At 45.1% G+C, this 26149-nt stretch overlaps 1 protein-coding gene across 1 annotated transcript in view; it reads right to left on the reverse strand.

Moving 5' to 3' along the window:
- VPS13D (vacuolar protein sorting 13 homolog D) overlaps positions 1-26149 on the reverse strand; it is a 94756-nt gene that overhangs the window by 66271 nt on the left and 2336 nt on the right. The window contains exons 2-23 of the mRNA XM_070956313.1: positions 24521-24717; positions 23008-23082; positions 21955-22145; positions 21234-21314; positions 20250-20366; positions 19040-19144; positions 18329-18499; positions 16696-16796; positions 15340-15508; positions 14531-14623; positions 13444-13660; positions 12562-12741; positions 11320-11450; positions 10497-10569; positions 10175-10339; positions 8771-8901; positions 7936-8068; positions 4991-7210; positions 3328-3476; positions 1450-2496; positions 808-898; positions 563-689 (exon numbers count right to left, since the gene is read on the reverse strand). Coding sequence (XP_070812414.1) covers positions 563-689; positions 808-898; positions 1450-2496; positions 3328-3476; positions 4991-7210; positions 7936-8068; positions 8771-8901; positions 10175-10339; positions 10497-10569; positions 11320-11450; positions 12562-12741; positions 13444-13660; positions 14531-14623; positions 15340-15508; positions 16696-16796; positions 18329-18499; positions 19040-19144; positions 20250-20366; positions 21234-21314; positions 21955-22145; positions 23008-23082; positions 24521-24617 — 5864 coding nt within the window. The 5' untranslated portion in view covers positions 24618-24717. The remainder of the gene's footprint in view (positions 1-562; positions 690-807; positions 899-1449; positions 2497-3327; positions 3477-4990; positions 7211-7935; positions 8069-8770; positions 8902-10174; positions 10340-10496; positions 10570-11319; positions 11451-12561; positions 12742-13443; positions 13661-14530; positions 14624-15339; positions 15509-16695; positions 16797-18328; positions 18500-19039; positions 19145-20249; positions 20367-21233; positions 21315-21954; positions 22146-23007; positions 23083-24520; positions 24718-26149) is intronic.

Below are 26149 nucleotides of genomic sequence, written 5' to 3' on the forward strand. Positions count from 1 at the left end.
AAGGAAGAAAGTAGGGAAGGAAGGAAGATGGGAGGGAGGGAGAGAAGAAAATAGGTTGGGAGGGAAGGAAGGAAGGAAGGAGATGGGAGGGAGGGAAGGAAGGAAGTAGGGAAAGAAGGAAGGTGGGAGGGAGGGAGAGAAGAAAATAAGGTGGGAGGGAGGGAAGGAAGGAGATGGGAGGAAGGGAAGGAAGGGAAGAAAGGAAATAGGGAAGGAAGGAAGATGGGAGGGAAGGAAGGAAGGAAGGAAGGAAGGAAGGAAGGAAGGAAGGAAGGAAGAGGGAAGGAAGGAAGATGTGAGTGAGTGAGTGAGTGAGTGAGGGAGGGAGGGAGGAAGGCTCAGTTGCTCAAAAAATAGTAAGTAATCCTTAGCCTCCAAGATTTATCTCCAAGATCAAGAGATCCCTTGGCTAGTTTCCTGAACCACCAGCTATCATACCCCATTTTCCATCCCCTCATCTGTTAGCCAAAATGGGATCCTGGCAAAACATTTGGGGGCGGGAAACAAAGCCCAAACCCCCCTCAGTAGTCGCAGGTAAAGAGAAGGAGATTCCGCCACCTACTTGCGGACGTGGAAGATGAGGGCTTCCTCCCCGCTGGTGGTGAAGCGTTCCCTGTAGAGCTCTCCGTGGGTGGTGAGGTCGCTTAGGGACAAACTCCCGATGCTTCCCCGGACGGTCAAATCCCCTTCTGCAAGGTTAAAAAGGTTCCGCCAGGGCCGGAGTCAGCCTGAGCCACGGTTTAAAACAGACCACGCCAAGACAATTTTATTTATACATTTATATATATATATATATATGAATTATACCTGTCGTCTCCACGTGAGTGACAAGCTTGGATATGTTGGCTTTGGCCAGTTCATTAGTTGCCTTATTCAGCACCATGGAGAGAGAGTGGACCTGTTGAAGCAGAAAGAATCATCATCAGATTGAGAATCAGATCAAGATCCTTTTAAAAAAAATATTACCAATCTAGGACAGGTAGTCCTCGACTTATGACTGTAATTGAGCCCAAAATATATCTTGCCAAGAAAGATGTTGAGTCTGGCCCCATTTTACAACTTTTCTTGCCACGTTGGTTAAGTGAATCTCTTCTTCTACTTCTACTTCTACTTCTACTTCTACTTCTACTTCTACTTCTACTTCTACTTCTACTTCTACTTCTACTTCTACTTCTACTTCTACTTCTACTTCTACTTCTTCTCCTTCTCCTTCTTTCTTCTCCTTCTCCTCCTCAGAAAGCCAACGGTGATGCCAGATTCATTTAACGATCGTGTTACTAACTTAACAAATGCAAGGATCCACTTAACAACGCTGGCGAAAGAAGTCGTAAAACGGGGGCAAGACTCCCTTAACCCACTTCCCACTTGGCCAGGAGAAATTTTGGCCTTGATCGTAGTTGTAAATCAAGGACTGCCTGCGTTTACAGTGTGGGATTACCATTCTCCTACCTTCAGATCCAGTTTGGAGTTTACGGACTCTTCCCGAGCCTCGTCGTCCAGCGAGGGATTTAACTCCGATTTGGTGGCCTGCTGGACGTCCCCGCTCGGCGTCAACTTGACGCCGTGATTCTCGGCCGTGGATCCGATGCCGAAGAAATCCAGGATCACCACCCAAGTCTGCAAGGTGATCAGGACATCCAGGCAGTTGAAGTCGATGTCCACGCTGCGGTTGATCCTGTCGTAGCGCGACGAAAACTCCGGGTGTTTCCTGTCCACCAGGAGGACGTTGATGTGCACCAACGAATCGTCGAAGTCGCTCCTTCCGGAGGGCGCGGTCAGTTCTTTGGCGGTGGGAGAAGGTGGCGGGGTCAGCGGGCAGCCCTCCTCGGCCCCTTCGCGGTGCTTCGGTTGAGAGAGGCAAGGTGGACGCTGGTAGAACTGGAAGACGTTGGGGGCTTCCTCCATGTGAGAGGGGAGAGAACGGGGCATGTCCGGGTACTCCACGTTGGAGACCAGCGGGCAGGATTGGGAGAGGTATTCCTTGTGGGCCAGGTTGGAAGGTTTGGGGGCCCCGTGGGACACCATGAGGTTTCTGTACGGGGAGTCGGGGTTCTTCACCAGGAGGTCTTCCATCAGCAGAGAACGTAAGGTGGTCTGGATGGACAGAGTGTGAGGGTGGTCCTTGGAGAACTCCACGTCGAAATCCTGAAAGGTTAAGCTGACCAGGCCTTGGGCCCCCAGGGTCAGATCGCCACTGAGCTGGACCTGCAGCTGGGCGATGTGAAACGTGGCTTGGATCTGGGTGAAAGATCGGGAGGCTTCCTGGACCGACGGCGGGCCTTTGGCGTCGGAATAGGTCGAGTGGGTGAAGAAGCCGTTGTCCTTGCGGCCGGAGGAGAAATCGGCGCTTAGGCTCCGGAGGGAAGCCGAAGGAGACGCCAAGCTGGAATAAGTGGACGATGGGAAGCTGGACGGAGGCTTGGTCAGGTCCTCGTTGCACACCAGGTTGTCCAGGGTCTGCATCACTTGCTCGTAGACGTGCTTGGCCAAAATCACCTGCGCGGTTTGGAAACAAAGATAAGGTGAGCGCTTCGAATTTTGTGGGATATCAGATTTAGCGGAGTGGAGTGGAGTGGAGTGGAGTGGAGTGGAGTGGAGTGGAGTGGAATGGAATGGAATGGAATGGAATGGAATAGAATGGAATAGAATAGAATAGAATAGAATAGAATAGAATAGAATAGAATAGAATAGAATAGAAAACATGGAAAGGAATGGAAGGGAAGGGAAGGGAAGGGAATGGAAGGGAAGGGAATAGGATAGAATAGAATAAGGAAAGAATAGAATGGAATAAGGAATGGAAGGGAAGGGAAGGGAAGGGAAGGGAAGGGAAGGGAAGGGAATAGAATAGAATAGAATAGAATAGAATAGAATAGAATAGAATAGAATAGAACAGAATAGAATTCTTTATTGGCCAAGTGTGATTGGACACACAAGGAATTTGTCTTTGGTGTATATGCTCTCAGTGTACATAAGGAGAATAAAATACATTCATCAAGAATAAAAAGATACAACACTTAGTGATAGTCATAGGTTACTAATAAGCAATCAAATCATACTAGGAAACAAATAAAACAATATAAATTGGAAGGCAAGCAACATGGTTATAGTTATAAGTGGGAAGAGATAGGTACTAGGAAGGATGAGAAGAATAATACTAATAATAGTTTTAGTAAATGATAGCGTTGTGGGAATTAGTTGTTTAGCAGAGTGATGGCATTTGGGAAACTTTTTAAAAACTTTTTTAAAATGTAATTTTTTTTAAAAAAAAAATTAAATTAAAATACGTAAAAAAATTAATTTTTTAAAATTAATTATTTTTTTTTTTACCTGCAGAGGGTTGACGAACTTCCCTTCGATCCTCATCAGGCTTGAAACGTTGACATTGTCGCTCGGAGAGAAGGCCAGCTCCGCGCTGGGCTCAATTGGGATCTTCTCCAGGATGAACTGGATGGTGGCGTTATTCAGAATGTGGAAAGCTGAAAGGGAAGGGACTCAGTCGGGTGAAATAGTTGGAAACTCTTTTCTCTTATTGTTTCTCAACCAAAGTGACTTTAAAGTGTGTGGACTACAGCAGCTGGAATTGTACCGGCTGGGGGAATTCTGGGAGTTGAAAGTCCATCTATCTTCCAAGTCTGGAAGTTTGAATCGTGGCCACTGGAATTATTGCATTTTTGTTGTTGTTGGTCTGAGATCTTTTGCTGCTCATCCAGCTTCTTCAGTCCGAGTAAGATGCTCAAGAGTGTGTAAGCAGAGAGTCACTGGAGAGTACCAGCTAGGTTGAAGCATAGGTGGAAAGTGGGAGACTATATAAGAATCAACTACGCTTCAACCTGTTTGGCACATTCCAGTGACTTTCTCTCTACTTACCTTACCGAACAAAAAATAAAGAATATTTGTAGCTCAGGGTTGAAATGAGAGGCCCTTGGTGATCTCTGAGCTTGGGGGTTTTCTAGCGGATGTCTAATAACCCAACTATGTAGCATCATCAGTGCTTAGACGGGAGTGAGGTTTGCAGAAAGGAGGAGGAGGAGGAGGAGGAACGGGGAGGTCCTTGGTGCTCTCTGAGTTTGGCGGTTTTCTTGCAAACGTTTCATGAACCAACTAGGTAACATCATCAGGGCTGATGATGACTACCACGGATGATGTTTCCTGGTCTCTTCCTCCTCTACTCCTCAAACCCCACTCCTTCTAGCACGGATGATGTTCCCTAGTTGGGTCACGAAACGTCTGCAAGAAAACCACCCAGCCAAGGATCCCTCAACAACAACAACAACAACAACAATGAAAGTCCAGTTGCTGTAAGTCAAAACTCTAGCGGGATGACTGACAATCCTCACTGACGCGTATCTATCTTAAAAGCTGCCAAGACTGAGAAATGCCCAGTTGAAATGAGCGTTTAAAAGCTTCCCATTCCATTTTTATAGGCCACTGATGGCCAACCTTTTTCTCGTTGTGGGCCGAAAGTGTGTGCATGTAGGCATGACAGCGTGTGTTATGTGCCGGCACCCATAATGCATTGCATCCCAAAAATGCAAATGAAATGCAAATGAAAAGAGCCTGTAGTACAGTGGACTAAAGCACTGTTATTAACGTCTGCTGCCTGCAATTTCTGCTGGTTCAAATCTCGCCAAGGCTCAAGGTCGACTCAGCCTTCCATCCTTTCTAAGGTAGGTAAAATGAGGACCCAGATTGTGGGGGCAATGAGCTGACTTTGTATAAATATACAAAAGTATGAAGGCTATTGCTTAACGCATTGTAAGCCGCCCTGAGTCTCCGGAGAAGGGCAGCATATAAATTGAAGCAAAAAAAAAAATCAGCTGGCCAGTGATAGGCACATGCACGCATGCATGGTGGAGCTGAGCTAGGTGGCAGCTCGCATGCCCACGGAGAGGGCTCCGCATAGGTTTGCCATCATGGTTATAGGCCAATCAATTTATAATTCCATGACCGGAAGCTGGAAAACACCCGGAGTCTTTCCCCATAACCTTACCATGGCCTTTATGTAAAGATTCGAAAAAATCGTGACGGGTGAATTGAGACTCTTCTTGGTAGCCGCAGCTGGTGAAGCCCGACGGGGAAGGCAGCACGGGGGAGGCCTCCGAAGGCGAGTCCTTTTTGCCCGTCAAGTGGCTGCAGTTCAGAGAATACATCTTGATATCTCGGATCTCCACCTGCAGGCTGTCGCTTCTCAGGTTGTCTTCTCCCGTCACAAAGTTCTGGATGGATATTTGTCCTAAGTGACCGACCAGGAGTTCGGGACTGCCCGGCTTACGAGGGATGGAGACCACGGGCGATTCGATCTTCACGTTCAAGACCAGCTTGATGGTTTCCGTCTTGGGGTACACCGGAATCGGATCTTCCCCTTCGTCGTGTTCCAGATTGAAGGGGTCTCGAGATCTGGGCGCCGTGTCGAACAGAGACACCATCTCGCTGTACTCCGCCGTCTTGGTGGCCAGGACGGTGGTCACTTTGCTGGCCGCGCTCTTCAGCATGCCGCGGAAATTCTCCTCCAGCTCGTCCAGCGACAAAGCGATCTCCTTTAGAAATTTGGCGGAGTGGTTGTAGTGCAGGGAGGCCATCTGGAGAAGGAGGGAGCACTCCGCGGCGGATTGTTCGAGGAAGGTGAAGCAGAGGGCGTCGGGGAGGCCGCTGGCGTCCTCGAACTGGGGGAACGTGGGCCTGGGGTGGTCCACGTCGCGGATCAGGCTCTCGTACCGCTCCGTGTTGCCGATGCTGACCACGTACTGATTTTTCACGTTGTCCTGGGTTAGGTCCATCAGATGGAGGCAGCCCAGGGAGCCGTTGACCTCCAGCCTGCTGCCCATGGAGACGTTGACTTTGGTGCCTCCGATGCTCGCCGTGGCGATTTTCCGGCCGAATTTCTCTCGGTTGACTAAGGTGACCGTCCTAAGTAAGAGGACGTTCAGCCAGTGGATCTCCACGGCCACTTCGATGCTTTGGGAATGGGTGGATTGAAAATTCTCCCACTCGCTGAGGGTTTTTTCGGCGTCGGTCATCAGCGGCTGAGGGCTCCCGTCGTCCTTCTCCTTCGGGAAGGACTTCTGGAGAAAGCCGATCAGCTCGACGATGGTCTCCGGGTTGAGGATGATGTCCAGATTGTTCATCTGGACCGTCAACACCTGGAGGGAGCTATCCAGGTTCATGGAAGGGCACTCGGCGGTGACAAATTGGTATTCCAGCTTGATTAAGGATTCGTCGCGTTTCGAAGACGTGCCGGAGAGTCTCTTGGAGGCCAGGGTGCATTTCTCAGCGAGAGAGGCGTCCCCGCCGAGCAGGGTCTCGCTGAGGCCGTTAACGGGGGACTGGGCTTTGCTGTCTCGTAGGCTTCCCGTCGGGGGGTCGAAGCTGAGGTTCTTGTGCGATGCCATCAGGAGGTCGAAATCGGAGCCGTAGGTCTGCATTGTGTCGACCAAGAGCAAGCCGTGAACCGTGAGGGAGACCTCGACATCGTAAGGCCTCTTCACGAAGTGAGCATTGGTGCCGAAAACTTTCAGCACCGAGATGTAGCGGCCATTGCTCTCCACGGCCAACTGCATGCAATTTACCCGGAACTCTGCCAGGAGCAGCTGAGATTCTACCAGCACTTCTTTGGTGTGTTGTTCTACCAGGATGACACTCTGGGTTAAGTTCACCACGGAATTGTGCAGGCTCCCGCGCTGTTCCAAGCTCGGTAAAGGAGCCCCTTTCCCGACCTGCGAGGTTTCCGGGTCAGGGGAGCTTAACCTGCCGAAACAATTATTCAAGGCCACGATTTTGTCTTCGTTGATGTGTATTTTCAAATCGGGCAAGTTCCCCGACAGGACAGCTCCAGGGTATTTGGGATCAGAAGTGTAGATCAGACGGCGTTCCAGTTGCAAATGGACATTAAATTTCTCCACCACGTGAGTTGGGCCCACGTCGATGTCTTGGGCGTACTTCCAGTTGTCTTTCACTCGTCCCACCATGATCTGAAGATCCATGAAGGACAAAGTGTAGGTCTCGTACATTTTTTTGCTCATCAAGTGGGCTTGGAGTTGCTCTTCGCTGATTTCTACACCCGGAAACTCTTCGCTGCTTTTGTCCTCTCCGGCCGGGTTGAGTTCAGGAGGTGGGCTGTTGGGAGGGGTGGCAAGAGGGGTCTTGTATTCGTCATCGCTGAAATCACTCAGCTCTAGGGACGGGCCGTCCGGACTCTTCTTTCTGTGCTCCTCTAGAAAATGAGGGAAAGAAATCAGCCACATGATCTTTGATAAACACACACAGAGATATTGGACTATGACAACTTGCCACAGACAACTTGCCATGGCCAACTCACCATGGCCAAGTCTCCATGGTCAACTGATTATGGCTAAGTCTCCATGGTCAATTCGCCATGGTCAACTTGCCATGGCCATGGCCAATTCGCCACGGTCAACTCACATTGGCCAACTGACTATGGCCAAATTTCCATGGCCAACTGACTCTGGCTCCAAGTCTCCATGGTCAATTTGCCATGGTCAACTCACCATGGCCAACTGACTATGGCCAAGTCTCCATAGTCAACTCACCATGGCCAACTTGCCATGGCCATGGCCAATTCGCCACGGTCAACTCACATTGGCCAACTGACTATGGACAACTTGCCATGGCCAATTCATCACAGCCAACTCACTGCAGGACAAGAGTTACACTAATATCGAAGAACTGGTGGAATAGAACCACTAAGGAAAGGATGCCAGAGGGAGAGACAGAATGAAATGTGAACGACAACAATTAAAATAATGTTTTCGTTATTCTAAATAATTAAACTGAGTTGTTGAATTGTCTCGCAGCGAGTTGTCCTGTGGCGTGTTGCCCTGCGGCAAAGTTGGCCATGGCGTGTTGTCTCGTTCCACACAGAATCCTTGATAGCAAACTCTTTCTCGAGAAACTCAGAGGTAAATTAAGAGCTCCCACCTTGGGAATTCGTGAGCAGCATTCTGCCCAAGTCAATGACGACTAAAACAGGGTCTGAGAATTTGAAGTCGTCCGGGAAGATCACCTGAGGGGCAGAGATATCAAGGCAGATTGACCAACGCTTGCTCTCCTCCTAAAAAAAATGAAAAAAGTGAAATTTGATTCTCTTTCCAACAGTCAAAATGATTCTCTGAGTATAAACCTAAAATTTAAAAGCACAAAACCTAGAATAATGTGATGATCAAATCCAGCATGTAATTCCCCCCACTCCCCAAAAAATCCTTTAATATTTGAACCAAAAGCTATTTCTCAACCATGGCAATTTTAAGATGGGTGGATTTCAACTCCCAGAATTCCCCAGCCAGCATGGAGGAATTCTGGGAGTTGAAGTCCTCACAGCTTAAAAGTTGTCCCTGGTTTAGGCTGCAGGCTTAATCTGCTTTTCAACCCAAAGTGAGACTGTGTGTGGGGTTAAGGCGAACTCTCTTCTCTCTCACACACAAAACTGTCACACATACACATACAAAACTCTCTCTCTCACACACACATACAAATTCCCTCTCAAACTCTCACTCACACACAACTCTCTCTCACGCACACACACAAAACTCTCTCACACACAAAACTCTCTCACACATACACACACAAAACTCTCTCACACACACAAAACTCTCTCTCACACACAAAATTCTCTCTCACATACACAAATCTCTCTCTGTCTCTCTCACACACACAGAAAACTCTCTCTCTCTCTCTCTCTCTCTCTCTCTCTCTCTCTCTCTCTCTCTCACACACACACACACACACACACGCACACAAAACGAAGCCCACTCACAATAAAATCCCCGACAAGCAGTCGGTCAATGGTCTGGCGGATTTCAGCTTTGGTCTGCATCTTCAGCCTGTTGTATTGTCTTCGGGCAGCTTCCGCCACTCTCAGCTCCAGCTCGGACTGACATCCGAAACCTAAATTAAGGGTCACCCCCCCAAAAAAGACATTGATGTTGGTCCAAGAGGCAATGGATGGATGGAAACTGATCATGGAGAACCAAGCCCACCACCCTTAAAATTTCCACAGCAAATCATGGAAGCAACAGTAGCTTGGCTGATTCGTTCTTAGGAAAATTTCAACTCTAGTATTTTTTTTTTTTGAAGCTTAAGTAAAAAATCTTTATTTTCTGCCTATACGCCCTGTCTTTTAGAATCATGCTAAGCCACATTCGAACAAGGTTTGTTCACACATCAGACTGCAAAGCGTGGCTTCTAAATCACGACTGGTTTTGCGCAGCATACCACGTCAAAACTAAAGCGTGGAAGCACGGAAACGAAAGCATAAAGTTCATGGCTTAGCTTGAAAAACTGAATCTGGGCATCGTGAATTGACCAATCTGAATTTGGTCAAATCCGTGCCAGAATCATTTTGACAAATTTGACAAGTGCTTCTTTGTACCCACGTAATCTATGGTTTAACAGTAGAATGAACCATTTACCTTTCAAAAACAACCTTCGTTCTCTGGGTGGAAAATAACCTACAGCAGTGGCCAAAATTGTGGAAACCTTTTGGGAAAAATGTATTTTCTAAAACTAGCTAATAACATCACCTTTTTTTTTTTTTTTGAGTAGTACCATAAAATTATATATCAATGGAAAGATAATTTAATCAAGAATGTAACGCCATAACTTTTATGAAGGATTTGCTATTAGAATAGCAGTTACGGTATTAAGAAGAAAAGTGAAATCTGTAGAAAAAATGTTCCCCGTAGAAAAAAACGCGATATACAAAAATTATCACCACATCAGTTAATCCTTAGTTGGGTAACCTTTAGCATGAATGATGGCCCTACAACGTCTTCCCATGGAGGGAACCAAGTCTTTCAGTTCTGCAGCTGTTATAATAACGTGAAACCAAAATTGAATGATGGCTTCTATTAACTGGGTTTTATTGCTGGGTCGCTTCTGACTAACCAGTTTCTTTAGTTGGAAAATCCATAGATTTTCAATTCGGTTAAGAAGGTCAGGGCTATTCCCAGGCCATTCCAGCAGTGGAATAGGATGATCTTGAAACTCCAAAAAAAATAGTGGTGTTATTAGCCACCAAACCTCGAAAATACACTTTTCCCAAAAGGTTATAAAATGTAATTTTATGTACATTTGTAAACAAAATGTAAGGAAAAACTGTAAGGAAAAAAAAAAGAGAGAAAGAGAGAGTTGGGAAAAGAAATAGAATAGAAAGGTTCACCTGAGGAATGGACTCTTCCTTTGTAGAAAAAGTCAGCTACTTTCTTAATGGCTTGGGGGTTGTAAATAATATTAAGGGGCTGGGTGCTGACTTCCAGCCGCCTCTCAAAATTGCTGTGAGCCGGGTTTTTCTCATACAGCATTTCAAAGACTGGAACAGCGTCTTCTGCAAAGAGAGAAGGAAACAGTAAGCAAAAAGCAGAACTCACAGATTCAGAATAATAAAATAAATGCAACTTCTCTTCCTGTTTGCATTTTACAAGTGCCTGGATTGTTTTACGCCGTGGATGGCAAAAGGGGAGGGGGGGGAATGAAAATATTACCACTGCTCTGGTTGCTGATGTCAGAAGACGAGGTTTGGAGGCTAACGGAAGAGGCACAGCCGACTTCTTTTAGCTAGGAAGAAAAAATAAAGAAAGAGAGGAAAACAATATTTATCAATAAAGGAGAATATTCACAGCTCAGGGTTGGATTGTGGGAGTCCTCGGTGCTCGGGGTTTTTTTTGCAGATGTTTCATTACCCAACTACATAACATTATCAGTGGCAGGAGGAGGAGGAGGAGGAGAAGGAATGTGAGATCCTTGGTGCTCTCTGCGCTTGGATGTTTTCTTGCAGACGTTTCATGACCCAACTAGGGAACATCATCAGGCCAAAAGGGAGTGTGGTTTGCAGGGAAGAGGAGGAGGAGGAAAGAAAGAAAGGAAGGAAGGAAGGAAGGGGAGGATGGAGAAGAGGAGGAGGAGGAAAGGAAGGAAAGAAGGAAGGAGGACGGAGAGGAGGAGGAGGAGGAAAAGAAGGAAGGGAGGGAGGACGAGGAGGAGGAAGGAAGGAAGGAAAGAAGGAAGGAGAGGACGGAGAAGAGGAGGAGGAGGAAAGGAAGGAAAGAAGGAAGGAGAGGAGGAGGAAGGAGAGGAGGAGGAGGAAAAGAAGGAAGGAAGGGAGGAGGAGGGAGTAGAGGAGGAGGGAGGAAGGAAGGAAGGAAAGGGGGAGGGGGAGGATGATCATTGTGGGGTCCTTGGTGCTGAGCCTGGTTCATTTCTGGCAGAGGTTTCATGACCCAACTACATAACATCATCAGAGCTAGAAGGAAGTTGGGTTTTGTAAATCCAAGTGAAAGCTTCCTGCGGGCACCGAGTTCGACGTACCGGATTCGGGAAGACGAGGACGGGGAATATGGTTCCTTCGGTCGCTAAATCTCGGAGGAAGAGGCTTCCGAGCTGAACTTTCAAAAGGGAAGAATTCCTGCGAGGGAGCGTTTCTGCTAAGATGGTCACGCCTGAAAAACACAAAAGACCAGCCCAACCGGCGTTTAGGATGCTTACTCAGTACTGCAAACGACGACGTAGCCCATTCATGGAGGAAGGGGGGAAAGGGGAAACAGAGAACAAACCAACAATTTGTCTCTATGTATCTGTCTATTTATATCTATTATATCTATCTCATCTCTCTCTCTCTCATCCTATCTACCCATCTACCTACCTCTCTCTCTCTCTCTCCATCCATCTGTCTGCCTGCCTCTCTCTCTCCTCTATCTAATCCTATCATCTATCTACCCATCTCTCTCTCTATCCTTTATGTATCTATGTATGTATCTATCCTCTATGTATCTATCTATGCATATATATCTACCTATCTTATCTACCTACCTACCTACCTACCTACCTACCTAATCCTATCTTTTATCTAGCCATCTACACATATCTGTCTGTCTGTCTGTCTGTCTGTATCCACCCATCCATCCATCCTCTATGTATCTATCTGTTTATCTATCTATCCATCCATCCACTCTCTCTCTCTCTCTCTCTCTCTCTCTTTCTCTTCTCTCTTTCTCTCTCTCTCTCTCTCTCTCCTCTCCTGTCCATCCATCCATCCATCCCCTATGTATGTATGTATGTATGTATGTATGTATGTATCTATCTATCTATCTATCTATCTATCTATCTATCTATCTATCTATGTTTGTTTTCTGAGGTTTTCGCGGGTGTTTGTATGTAGGTCTTTGGTTATTTGGGTCTTCTCCCGCATCAAATTGGAAGTGTCTTGGTGACGTTTCGACGAGCTCTGACCCAATCAGTTCTCACCCCTACTGGCAGTTAAAAGGAAGAAACAGCTGCGATCACACATTGCTCCTAGAAGCACGAAGCCGAAAACACCAGCCTGAAGATGACGAATGAGACTTCGTCAAAACGTCGCCAAGACACTTCCCATTTGACGCGGGAGAAAACCCAAATAACCAAAGACCTATCTATCTATCTATCTATCTATCTATCTATCTATCTATCTATCTATCTATCTATCTATCATTATCAAACCCATCTATCATACTGTACGGCTGGCATCATACATGAGCAACATCCATTCCACAAGAGCCAAAGGGGACCGAGTACCCGAAAACTGCAGCTGCATGAAGGCCCTCTCCCTGGCCTGCCCACTTCTCTTCTCTGCGTGCAACAGCGTGACGGAGCCGCCTTGCAACCACAGGTTGAGTTTGACCAGGACGTGGTCCCTCTTTGTGAAGGTATTGATACTGGAGACATCAGTAGCTGGATCGAAAAAGTCATCAGCTCCTGGTTTGAGGGAAGAAAAGTGCAAGGGATTTTTTTTTTTAAAAAAAAACGACTGTATTTTTTGGACTGTAAGACGCACCGGTGTATAAGACACACCAAGATTTCGAAGAGGTAAGCAAGAAAAAAAAATTTTTTTGTCCTCCCCAGTCCCCAGGAGCACTCTGAGGGCCTCCCAAAGCCTCTGTGCGCCCCATTTTTGCAAAAAACGGGCTCGTTTTTAGCAAAAACAGGACGTGTGGGGCTGGGCTTCGGGAGGCCAAAAATAACTGTATTCGGTGTATAAGACGCATCAAGATTTCCACCCTCTTTTAGGAGAGAAAAAAAGTTTGTCTTATACTCCGAAAAGTACGGTAAATAAGATAAAACCTAATTTGATTTATGAAGCTACTAATTATCAATAGAAGAGTCGTTGGTGCTCTCTGAGCTCGGTGGTATTTCCAGCAGACGTTTCAATGACCCTGCTAGGGAACATCTTCAGTGCTAGAAGGGAGAGGGGTCTCCCGACAGAGCACTGATGATGATGATGATGATTTTGTCGCATTTCTATGCCGCCCAACTCCCAAGGGACTCTATGACACTTAGTTGGGTCATGAAACATATGCAAGAAAACAATTAAGTTCAGAGAACACCTAGCACCCCACCAAGGAAGTTGTATCCAGGGAAACACAATTTTTCAACTCATACTGCCTCCCCTCTCCATACCCGTAACCTCCTCCGGCCGCCACTCTTCCGCTGTGTCCGATAGGAGCCCTTCGATGGTCTTGGTTTCCAGGGCTTCTTGGGACTGGCTGTGCCAACCTCCCCATCCCGGGAACCAGGATTGAAGGTATCGTAGCATCCCGCTGCTGCTGTTCCTGCCGCCTTCCACTTCTGTCTCCGATGGAGAATCCAGAGAATCGGACAAGGGCTTCTTAATGCTCTGTAGGAGAATAAAAAAAGAAAAAAGAAGAAGAAAAGAATGCAACTAACATGGATTATGCCATGTTTGTGGGCAAACGCATTCCAGCTCAAATAGACATATATTTATTTGAGCAACAAAGATGATTAGGGGACTAGAGGCTTAAACGTACGAAGAACGGTTGCAGGAACTGGGCATGGCTAGTTTAATGAAAAGAAGGACAAGGGGAGACATGATAGCAGTGTTCCAATATCTCAGGGGCTGCCCCCAAAGAAGAGGGAGTCAAGCTATTCTCCAAAGCACCAAAGAAGGCAGGACAAGAAGCAACGGATGGAAACTCATCAAGGAGAGAAGCAACCTGGAATTAAGGAGAAGCTTCCTAATAGTGAAGGACAATTAACCAGTGGAACAGCTGGCCACCAGAAGTTGTGGGTGCTCCATCACTAAGAAGAGATTGGACTGCCGTATGTCCAACGGCCACTGAAATGAAGCCATTTGGCTTTCCTGCCTAAGCAGGGGGCTGGACTAGAAGACCTCTAAGGTCCCTTCCATCGGTGTTAAAGACGAACACGTCCTGCCGTGTCACATGAGACTCTCTCCCCTCCACCGAAGCTGTCTTGCAAACGGGCATCGCAACCAGGAAGTAGGGAATCTGACCGTCCGCACGAAGCGCCTGCTGGTCTTCCCGCTGAAGTGGTACCTATTTATCTACTCGCGCAGAACGTGCTTTTGAGTTGCTTAGGTGGGCTGAAGCTGAGGCAGGTGACGGGAGCTCACCCCGCCACGCAGTGCTGGGACTCGAACCGCGGGAGCCAAGACCATCTCCAGAGTCACTGAGCCACTGCGCTTCTCTCACTAGTGGTCGACCTCTAGTAAACACCTTGGACTCACCTCAGCCAGGTCCTGGAACTGGTTGTAAACTATTTCCCGTAGGATTTTCAGCTCCTCGAACGTCTGCTCGTCTTCAATGCGATCCACTTCCTCCTGCAGGCAGGAAAGGAAATCCTGAGAAACTGCTAAGGAAACACAGGCGGTCCTCAACATATGACCACAACTGAGCCCAGAATCGATGTCGCTGAGCGAGACAGTTATGAAGTGAGTTTTGCTCCGTTTTACAACCTTTCTCGCCACAGTTGATAAGTGAATCACCGCGGCTGTTACGTTAGTAAAGAGGTTATGTGAATCACTGCAGCTGTTACGTTAGTAAAGAGGTTAAGTGAATCACTGCAGCTGTTACGTTAGTAAAGAGGTTGTTAAGTGAATCACCGCAGCTATGTTAGTAAAGAGGTTGTTAAGTGAATCACCACAGCTGTTACATTAGTAAAGAGGTTGTTAAGTGAATCTGGTCTCCCCGTTGACTAATCAGGTCGCGAAAGGGGATCACACGATTCCGGGACATTGCGACCCGTCGTAAATACGAGCCAGTTACCAAGAACCTGAATTTTGATCACGCGGCCATGGCCGTGGCAAAAAAGTGACAATCCAAGGTCACTTTTTTTCAGTGCCATCGTTTGTTTTGAATGGTCACTAAACGGACAGTTGTAAGTCAAGGATTATCCGTAATCAGAGACGGCACTTCCAGATTACCACCACGCGTGTCCAGCTAGAAGTGCGACCATGTTCGGTGTCAGTTTGACGTACAGCCACGCACGACAGCTTGGCGCACGGCCACCTCGAGAGATGTCGCGGACTCCGAGTACCTGCTCCTCCTCCGTAAGCGGCAACTCCTTCAACTTCTTGTAGTACAGCTCCGTGTACAGGACCGCGTCGCGGGCGCGACGCGAGGCGAATTCCCAGGAAGAACGCTCCTTCTGCTCTCTGATCTCGGCCAGGTGGGAGTTCAGAGCGAAGAGCCACCACTCTCGACAGCTGGAACGAGACGAACGAAACGACTTTGTGGCCGGGTTAAGAAGACGGACATAAAAACGAGGCCCCTAAATCCCCCTCATTCGGTCATTCTCAACCGGTGGTCTGCGGACGAGTAGTGGGTTTCAAATCCGGGCGTTACCAGTTTGCTGTTGAGAGCGCACGGGCGCGTGGGACGTCTGGGCGGGCGGGTGAAGCCTGCCACCGCCGCTACCGGTTCGGGGGTGAAAATTTAGGTGCGTCTTATACACCGAATGTAGCCCCGCCCACCCACTGGCCCCCACCCTTTGGCCTCTGCCTCCCAGCACTTTACCTCCTTGCAAGCAAACAGCAAGAAAAAACAGCTCCTTTCAACTTCAGCACAGGCTAATTAGCACAAGTTGATTGGATCGGCCTCCCGACTCTCAGCTGTTTTGCTCTCAGCTGTTTTGCGCAGGGCTCTGCTGGGTTACTGCAAAGAGGTAAATTGCTGGGAGCAGATTTTTTTTTTCCCTTGTGCTAATCGAGCTATGCTGAAAACGAAACTGAAAGTAAAGCAGGCTGTTTGCTGTTTGCTGCAAGGAGGCAAAATTGCTCAGAGGCAGAGGCAGATTTCTTTTTCTTCTTTTCCTCACCAAAAAAGGTAGGTGCGTCTTATACTCCGAAAAATACAGTAATAAAAATAATTGACAGCTGCGACGGCTTGGGGAAATGTGGGTTTCTTTTAGGGGAAATGCTGGTTACAGTCAAATTACACAAACCCCCCAAAAATATTTTGATTTCTCAATGCGATTCATTGTCCTTTGCCGCCAGTTATGTCCCAGACTGTGCTTCCAACAGCCACCCTCCCTTACTGTATCCAAAGGAAACCTAATTATGTGTAAATAGGCATTTATTTTGATCCCACCTCAACCTCTTTAGGGACGAAAATAATAATAATAATAATAATAATAATAATAATAATAATAATAATAATAATAATAATAGTTCAAGAGTTTGGTAGCCGCTTTTTCTAAATGGATTTCAGCCGAAGGCGTTAAGTCTTAGGCGAGCTGTTAAATCAAATCAAATTGTTGGGAAAATTTCCTCCAGACTTTTGATTAACATGGCTTTTCTCTATTTTAGAAAGTGTCATCTAAACATGTGGAGGGGGATAAATTTAACAGGGGTATTTCATAAAGAAAGAAAAAAGAAAAAAAAAAACCTCATACTTTCCGGTCACTGTGACTTTCGGTCTCCATTTCCTGAATTTGAGCTGTCGTTCTTTTCTATCCAGCTCTTTCAGAAAGTCCATAATTTGTCGGTACTGCATCTGAATGAATAAAATAACGTATAATTTATTTATTTATTTATTGGGTTTATATGCCGCCCTTCTCCCGAAGGACTCAGGGCGGCTCACGACAATAGGAAACAGAAAATACAAAAGTTAAAAGACAAATTAAAACAGAGTATCCAATTAATAAAGTTAAACGTGGGAATACCAATTCAAATTTAAGATTTAAGAATATAAAAAGCTACAAAATCATATCTATGTATAATGGTTAGGGCAGTCGATGGGAGAAGCCTCCTAGAATTTAAACAATGCACTGCTGGATATCAGAAGGAAAACCAATTATTTTTCATTCAAATAAAACCATAACTTGCTTTAGGTAACTGCAGGTTCATTGTACAGATAGTCCTCGATTTACGGCCACAAATCGAGCCCAAAATTTCCGTAGCTAAGCCAGACAGTTGTCACCCATTTTACGACCATTCCTGGCCTCCGTTGTTAAGCGAGTCGCTACCAGTGGTTTAGTCGGACATACGGTGGTGAAGGGAATTTGGTTTCCCTGTTTTGTCAGAAGGTCATAAGCATGAGTCAATTAGCAAGCGTCTGAAGTTTGACCAAGCGGATGTTGCAACGGTCGTTAAGTGTGAAAAATGGCCGTCAAGTCACATTTTTCAGTCTCGCCGTAACTTCAAACGGTCGCTGAACGAGCAGTTGTAACTCGAGAACTATTTATACAAAGAAATTCAATAGGAGGGAATGTATACATTGGTTCGGTAATTTTCTGCCAAGGCCAAATAAAATCACAGATTTTTTTTGTAATTTTTTTCATGGAAGGAGCCATCTGAAGTTACGAGTTTATATGCTGGGACTACCATTAGTTCTCATTTAACAATTTATTTTAATTTTATTTTTATTTTATTAAATTTCTATACCGCTCTTCTCCTGAAGGACTCAGGGCGGTGAACAGCCAGAAGATAAAACACAGGAAATACAAAATTTAAAATAAATTAAAACGAATTAAATAATTTAGGCTGAATTTTAAAATACCCCATAATTAAACAGATTAAAATTTATGTTTAAAATTTAAATTTAAAAGAGGAGATTATTTAGGCCAGGCCAGCTTGATGAAATAAAAAACGTTTTAAGCGCGCGACGGAACAATCACTCGTTCAGCGACTGAAGTTACGATGGCGCCGAGCAAGGGGGTTTTATGACTGCGTTGCTTAGCAGTTGCCGGTCTCAATTACCGTTGTTCAGCGAGGACTAGCTTTTTTCTTTTCTTTTTTAATGACTCTGTATTCTCTTCATTCGGGAATGGAAGGAGGGCAAATGAATGGAGCTGAGAATTTACTGGCCGGATGCCCTTTCCAACACCTACGCGGAGTTCACAGCAAATATTTTCTTCTTAGCGCCCTGAGAAATATCGACCTAGGAATCAAACTCTCCCCGTTTCGAGTGGGAGGAGACCGTCATCACCATTAGGTCGCCACACCACTTAAAGTGGGGGAACCTCCCTTTAGTAGAACGCAAACCAATTTCCGAGAGGAGTTTTTATTTTTATTTTTTCCTCCCACCTGAGAAAGCTTCAAGGGGATTGTTTCCAGCTGGATGTCGAACTCCAGGCGTGGCATGTTCCGCGATCGGAGAGGCTCCTTGGAACAATTTCTCTTGAGGAGGGCAGACGTGCACACGGGCTCCACGATGTAATTGTGATCCCGGCGTTCCATGCTGTTATCCATTGCTTCCTGGAAAACAAGAATCACGTTAATTCAGGGTTTTGTTTGTTTTTAAAAAAATCTTGCTGATGTTTACAGATTAAACAGAGTTGGAAGGGACCTTGTAGGTCATCTAGTCCAACCCCCCCACCTAAGCAGGAGACCTGCCTACACCATTTCTGCCAAATGGGAGTCCGGTCTGTTCTTGGAAGCCTCCAGGGATGAAGCTCCCACAACTTCCGAAGGCAATTTCTGTTCCATGGGTGGATTGCTCTCCCTGTCAGAAAATTTCTCCTTATTTCCAGGTTGAATCTCTCCTTGATCAGTTTCCTTCCATTATTCCTTGTCTGGCCTTTGAGTGCCTTTGAAAATAGCCTGACCCCCCCCTTCCTCCTCTCTGTGGCAGCCCCTCAAATATTGGAAGACTGCTATCCTGTCTCCCCTGGTCCTTCTCTTCCCTAGACCAGCCATGCCCAGTTCCTGCAACCGTTCTTCGTGTGTTTTAGCCACTTTTTTGTGTGCACAAAAGTGGGTGGCAGTGGCATAAATTAAAGAAAGAAGGAAAAGTACCTGCAGCTCTCCAGGCAGCATGTCCCCCCACAGGGTGCAATGACTGTCCCAGTAGATGCTGAAGTCGGAAATGTCCAGCTGCTTTTTCTTCATTAGTTCTTCCACCTTCAAGTAAGAAAAAAAAATTACATTTTAGCCCTATTCTTAGAACCGTTGTTCTTTCTGTACTTCCTGCCTTGCAGCAAAACAGCAGCTCTCCTGGGAAATTGTTCTGTTCTGTTCTATTATTCTTTTCTATTCTATTCTATTCTATTCTATTCTATTCTATTCTATTCTATTCTATTCTATTCTATTCTATTCTATTCTATTCTCTAATTTATTCTATGTTTTCTCTTCTCGTGGTAGTGGTAGTGCTGTGGTTAGAACTGGCTCAGGTTTGACTCAGCCTTCCGAGGTCGGTAAAATGAGGACTCAGATTGTTGGAGGGCAATATGCTGACTCTATAAACTGCTTAGAGAGAGCTGTAAAGCACTATGAAGCGGTATATAAGTCTAGGGGATATTGCTAACCGCTATTGCTACTATTTAGGACATAACATCGTTCGTATTTTGTGAATCTGGTCATTGTGGTCTGGAAATCTTAAGTTTATGGCTTGCTATTATAGTAAAAGGGATGCGGTGGCTCAGTGGCTAAGATGTTGAGCTTGTCGGTCTTAAAGTCGGCAGTTCAGCGGTTCGAATCCCTAGCGCCGCGTTAACGGGGTGAGCTCCCGTGACTTGTCCCAGCTCCTGCCAACCTAGCAGTTCAAAAGCACGTAAAAAAGAAAATGCAAGTAGGAAAATAGGGACCACCTCTGGTGGGAAGGGAACAGTGTTCCATGCGCCTTTGGCGTTGAGTCATGCCGGCCACATGACCACGGAGACGTCTTCGGACAGCGCTGGCTCTTTGGCTTTGAAACGGAGGTGAGCACCGCCCCCTAGAGTTGGGAACGACTGGCACGCATGTGCGAGGGGAACCTTTACCTTTTTACTGCTACTTTGTGTTCAAATCATGTTTTATAGGAGTATCAGAGCAGGCTGTGAAGGTGCTGTATGAGCTGCCCCCAACCCCTAAAACTGTTACAGCCTGAATCACTAAGGGCAACCCCTTGGTGTATGCTGAGGCTATACCCACCAGGATGTATATGGGGTGGAAAGAAAGGGCAAAGTTGCCATTATCACAACTGTGCGCCCCCGTTTGGTCGGCTTAACCGGGGTCGATGCTTACTCACCGGCTCACCCGTGGCATTTTGCATGGATACGTTTTTGATGCAGATGCCAAAGGCAAAGGGTTGGGACGGATTGGAGACCCCATCCTCAAATCTCAGGTGTACGTCTTGAATGTTTAGCTGAGAAAAACAAGGGGAGGTGGGAGGGGGTCCCTTTTAATTTTTGCTTTCTAAAGGTTGGTGCAAACGTCATCGACAGACAGAGAGCTGCAGGAAGAATAGGCTCTTGCTCGCTATCACAGTTGGTCCTCGACTTACGACCCTCACGGAGCCCAAGATCCCCGTTGCTAAGCAAGGCACGGGTTAAGCGAGCTTTGCCCCGTTTTTGCGAGCTTTCTTGCCACGGTTGTTAAGTGAATCACTGTGGTTGGGAAGTGAGTGTAAGCGAATCTGGCTTTCCCCCCTTGAGTTCGCTTGTCGGGCGGTTGCAAAATGGGGATCGCATGACCCCTTTTGCGACGGTCGTTAAGCATGAACCGAGCGCTACCAAGCGCCTGAATTTTGATGACTTGATCAAAATAATCTTAAGCGTGAAAAACAGTCCCGAGTCATTTTTTTTTTAATGTGGTAACACTGGTCCACGTTAAAAATGAAATTTTGTTGCGTGCTCAAAAGAAAGGAAGTATATATCTACCTATACACAGAGATAACACACATGTACGCACACACACATATATACACACATACAAACCCATATATATACTTACACCCATACTTATATACACATATATTAATCACTACCCATTTTGAATACATAGAGGAGAAAGGAAACTTGAGAGTTTACAAGGTGGATGCTTCAAGGACCAAATTTAAACGTTCCGCTTCCTTTAGTGACTGTTCAAAGTTACAACGGACCTAAAAATGGAGACTGTTTTTCACACTTATGACCGCGGCGGCATCCCCACAGCCAGGGGATCAAAGACTCCATTTACAACCGTCGCAAGACGAGGACCACCCTGTATGGACCTCTTCACCTGTTCGACTCACTTCAATGTTCTCCACAATCTTGGTGACGACGGAGGCAGTGACTGAATACCAGTAAGACTCTCCGATCTGCTCCCGTTCTTTCTAAAAAAAAAAAAAAAGAGGAAAGGCAGGATTCGAACTGGCAGAGAAGACAATGAAATGCCCGAGCAAGCACCCTCATACCCTCAAGCCGTTTTAATATTAGAATAGAATAAAATAAAAAGAGAAAAGAGAACAGAAAGAGAAAAAGAATAGAATAGAATAGAAATAAAAACAGAAATAGAAAAGTGAATAGAAAGAGAATAGAATAGAAACAAAAGTAGAAAGAGAAAAGAGAATAGAAAGAGAAATGAATAGAATAGAAAGAGAATAGAGAGAATAGAAAGAGAAAAGAGAATAGAAAGAGAAAGAGAATAGAATAGAGAATAGAAAGAGAAATGAATAGAATAGAAAGAGAATAGAATAGAGAATAGAAAGAGAAATGAATAGAATAGAAAGAGAATAGAGAGAATAGAGAAATGAATAGAATAGAAAGAGAATAGAAAGAAAAAGAGAATAGAATAGAGAATAGAAAGAGAAATGAATAGAATAGAAAGAGAATAGAAAGAATAGAAATAGGGATAGAGATAGAGATAGGGATAGGGATAGGATAGGATAGAATAATTTGAAGGTTCCGATAAAAGCCGAACGGTAGAAATCATCCAAGATTATTATTTTTTAAAAAAATAGAAAATGGACCCACTTTCCATTTTTCTTCCAGAGCGAGGAGAAGTGCCTTCTTGTTCTCCTTATCCAGCAATCTCTCGCGCGCTTCCACAAACTCCTCCTCCTTTTCCGGCGAGCCGATGAGGTACAATTTCGACACCGAGATCACCCAGGGGTCGATGTGGGGACGGTAGAACGGAATCTGCAAGGTGATCTTGCCCACAAACCCTGCAATGGTGGAAGGGGAAACGTAACGGGATCCCCACGCGTGGGCCAAGAGTGTCTCAGGCCACGTCCGAATGCAAAACGGCCACCCAAGCGGAAAGATTCTTAAACGTGGCGCCAGTAATATGCCAGTTAGGGCAGGGGTCTCCAACCGTGGGCACTTTTAAGACTTGTGGACTTCGACTCCCAGAATTCCCTAGCCAGCCACAGGGAATTCTGGGAGCTGAAGTCCACAAGTCTTAAAGCACCCACAGTTGGAGTCCTCTGTGCAGGAGGGCTCCCCCCCCTCACTCTCCACAGTCCCCCTCTCCTTCTCTTCTCTCTCTTTTGCTTTCTTTCACTTTCTCTTTCTTTCGATATTTTTCTCTCCTCTCTTCTGCTTTCTTTCACTTTCTTTCTCTCTCCTCTTTCTTTCTTTTGATATCTTTTTCGCTTTCTTTCTTTCTACCGTTTCTTTCTTTTGATATCTCTTTCTCCTCTTCTTTTGCTTTCTTTCACTTTCTTGTTTTGATATCTCTTTCTCTCCTCTCTTTTGCTTTCTTTCAATTTCTCTTTCTCTCCTCTCTTTCTTTCTATCTTTCTTTCTCTCCTCCCCACTCTCTTACCTACCCTGTCTCTTTCTCTCCTCTTTCCCCCTTTTGCTCTTTCCTTTCAATTTTTTTTCTTTCTCTCCTTTCTTCCCTCCATCCATCTTTCCCTCTTTCTCTTTCTCTCCCCCTTTTCTCATCTTCCCTTTCTTTCTCTTCCCCTTCTCTCCTCTTTCCCTCTTTCTTTCTCTCCTCAACCCCTCTCTCTCCTCTCCCTCCCCACCTCTCTCTTTCTCTCCTCTCTCTCCTCTGTCTCTCTCTCTCTCCCAAATACCTACCAGCTTTCACTTCAAACGGCAACACTTCCTTCAAGGCATCCTTCTTGAGCGGTAAATTCTCCAACTCTACGGCCCCTGAAGGAAGGGGGAAAAAAGCCAAAAGAAAAAGGAAAAAGTAGCAAAACCTAGACAAAACCATCCTTCGGACAATGCCCTGATATCACAGAATCATCTAGACAAGGGGAAAGAGACAAGCTAATGACTGGCTACCTTTTATGCCACAAGCCACAAAATGTTGCGTTTGAGTTTAGCCGGAGAGCTATAAGCCCAGACAAGGAGGTTTTATCCCAGCAACTGGTGACCGAGTGTGTGATGTATTATTATTATTATTATTATTATTATTATTATTATTATTATTATTATTATTATTATTATTATTATTATTATTATTATTATTATTAAAATTTCTATACCGCCCTTCTCCTTTCGGACTCAGGGCGGTGAACAGCCAAAATAAAAACATCTATACATAACATTACAGTTAAAAAATAGAGTTAAAATAATTTATAAATTTGGCCCGTAATTTAAAACTTGTCAATTTAAAATCAATATTAAAATTTTAAAACTAACCCTAAATGAATAGCCGACAAGCCACAGTTTAGCATGGTTACTCAGCCAGCACAATATTAGCACAAGACTCATGAAAATAACCAAAGATAGTGTCTATTTTTCCCTACCTGAATATATGTTTTATTGGTACATTTTTTTCTTTCAAAACATAAAAAAATTCCATTCTATCTGAATAGAATATTCATAAAATAAAATATTCAGTCTATCTGAATAGCGTGTTGTCTGGGCACAATTAATTTTGAGCAAAGGTACAACAATAACTATAATCATACTAGTAATCTTAACAAACGTATCAATATTAATCATAAAACAATAAAACAATTAGTTTGTCCACCTTACAATATTTTCAATACAATTTTTTGGGAATTCTTTTTTTTAAATTCTAACCTCTGTTTTTATTAGTTAACCATTGGTGAAATATACCCCATGTTAAAAAGTATTCTGTTTCTTCCTTTCCAAGTTCTTGGGCCCTTTTTCTGCTGACAAACTGCAACTCTGTGTTGCTTCCTATATATATATTTGATTACACTTTCATCTCTCTGGACCTTTTCATTTTCCCATTGTTGTGCAAAAACACTATTCTTGCTGCTGTTACTACATGCAAACTTAAATATGTATTCAAAAGCTAATGTCAAAAAGAGGGCTTATGCTAAACTTGGAATCTTCGGAGAAAGGCGGCATGCAAGTTAAATAAATAAATAAATAAATAAATAAATAAATAAATAAATAAATAAATAAAAAACAAACAGTGGGCTTGTTGGACATGGAAATTAGGGCATTCCAGATGTTGCCGGAATTCCGACGCTTAACAGGTGAGACCATCAAAACCTCACCTGGGGCTTATGTGCCATCACGGCCGTCATTGGCCGAACGCTGCTGGCTGATCGCCAGAAGGAAAACACCGGGCGGTAAGATTTGGCCCAAATCTATCCGGAGGCCTTACCTTTGAGGAGAGCGACCGAGAGCTGGTCTGTGTTCAGGTTACTGACATATTTGCCCAGGTAAGTGTTGAGGACCCACGCAATCAAGCCTTCCAACATGGCTAACTCCTAAGGAGGAGACGAGACTCAGCCCATCATTCCCAGGTTCTTCCTTCCATGGTTCAGAGAAGCCGACGCTGGTTGGCCGAAGCTTGGCGGTCTGTGAAAACAGGTCCAAACCCGATTAAAAGTGCATTTTCTCACACTTTGCTCTACGTTTGCACGCTTGGATAGCAGTTTTGTTTAAGCTTAGTAACTGGGTTACTGTACAACTTAACTGTACGACCTACTTAACGACTGGGTGACTGTCATTGCAGAGTTTCTCAAACCACAGCGGCTACGAAGAAGATTCAGTTCCCAGAATTCCCCAGCCAGCCATCTTAACAACAACAACAACAAAAGGTTTTTTTTCTTTAAGAAAAGTTCAACCTTTGACGGGGGGAGGATTGGTCTCTGTCTTATTGTGCTCCTATCATCACTAGCAGAGCTGCTAATTTATTATTATCATCATCATCATTATTATTGGCTGTGATTTCTACCGAAAAGAATAATTTCTACAGGGGCCATTTTTATTGTTTTGTTTTATCCCACCGGTATCACATTTTTATATCTTGTTTTTAAGTTTTATGTGAGTGAGCCAGTGGTTCGGTTTTGTTTGACTATTGCTTCTGTGTTTTATTTTGCTAGTCTTTCTCCATAGTTAAATCAAATAAAAGCAAATGGGTGTTAGAAATATAATTTTTAAAAACCAGAAGGAAGGAAGGAAAGAAAAGGGTTGGGAAGGAAGAAGAGAGAAGGGAAGGAGGAAAGGGAAAGAAGAAGAAGGAAGGGAAGGCGGAAGAGAGAAGGAAAGGGAAGGAGGAAGAGGGAAGAAGAGGGAAAGGGAAGGGAAGGAAAAGGAAAAAGAGGAAGAAAGGAAAGAAAAGGAAAACGAGAAAGGAAAGAGAAAGGAAAGGAATGGGAAAGAAAGGAAGGGAAGGGAAAGAAGGAAGGGAAAGGAATGGGAAAGAAGGGAAGGGAAAGGAAAGGAAAGGAAAGGAAAAGAAAGGAAAGGAAAAAAGAAGGAATGGAAAGGTAGGGAAGGAAAGGGAAAGAAAGGAAGGGAAAGGAAGGGAAGGGAAAGGAAGGAAAGGAAAGGAAAGGAAAAAAGAAGGAAGGGAAAGGAAGGGAAGGAAAGGAAAGGAGGAAGAGGGAAAGGAAAGAAGAAGGAAGGGAAAGGAAGGGAAGGGAAGGAATGGAAAGGAAAGGAAAGGAGGAAGAGGGAAGGGAAGCAAAAGGAAAGAGGGGGGAGGAAAGGGGAAGAGAAAGAAAAGGAAGGGAAGGAGGAAGGAAGTAGAGAGAAAAGAGAAAGAGAAAGAAAGAGAGTGAGGAGGGAGGAAAGGAAAGGAGGAGAAAGAGAAAAAGAGGAAAGAGAAAGAAGAAGGGAAGGAATGAAGGGACATTAAACGATACATTAATTTCAAGTCAAGCTAGTGCGGAGAGGGAGGGAGAGGCGGTGGCCCTTTCGACAACAACACAAACGCACACTTTTCCAGGCTCTTCTTCCTCGCCCAGCAACCCCCCCCGCTTTTCCGTGGGTGGGGAGGAAGAGA

Source organism: Pituophis catenifer, unplaced genomic scaffold (assembly GCF_029215685.1).
Source record: "Pituophis catenifer annectens isolate HBS135680 unplaced genomic scaffold, rPitCat1.0.hap2 SCAF_18, whole genome shotgun sequence".
Taxonomy (NCBI): Eukaryota; Metazoa; Chordata; class Lepidosauria; order Squamata; family Colubridae; genus Pituophis; species Pituophis catenifer.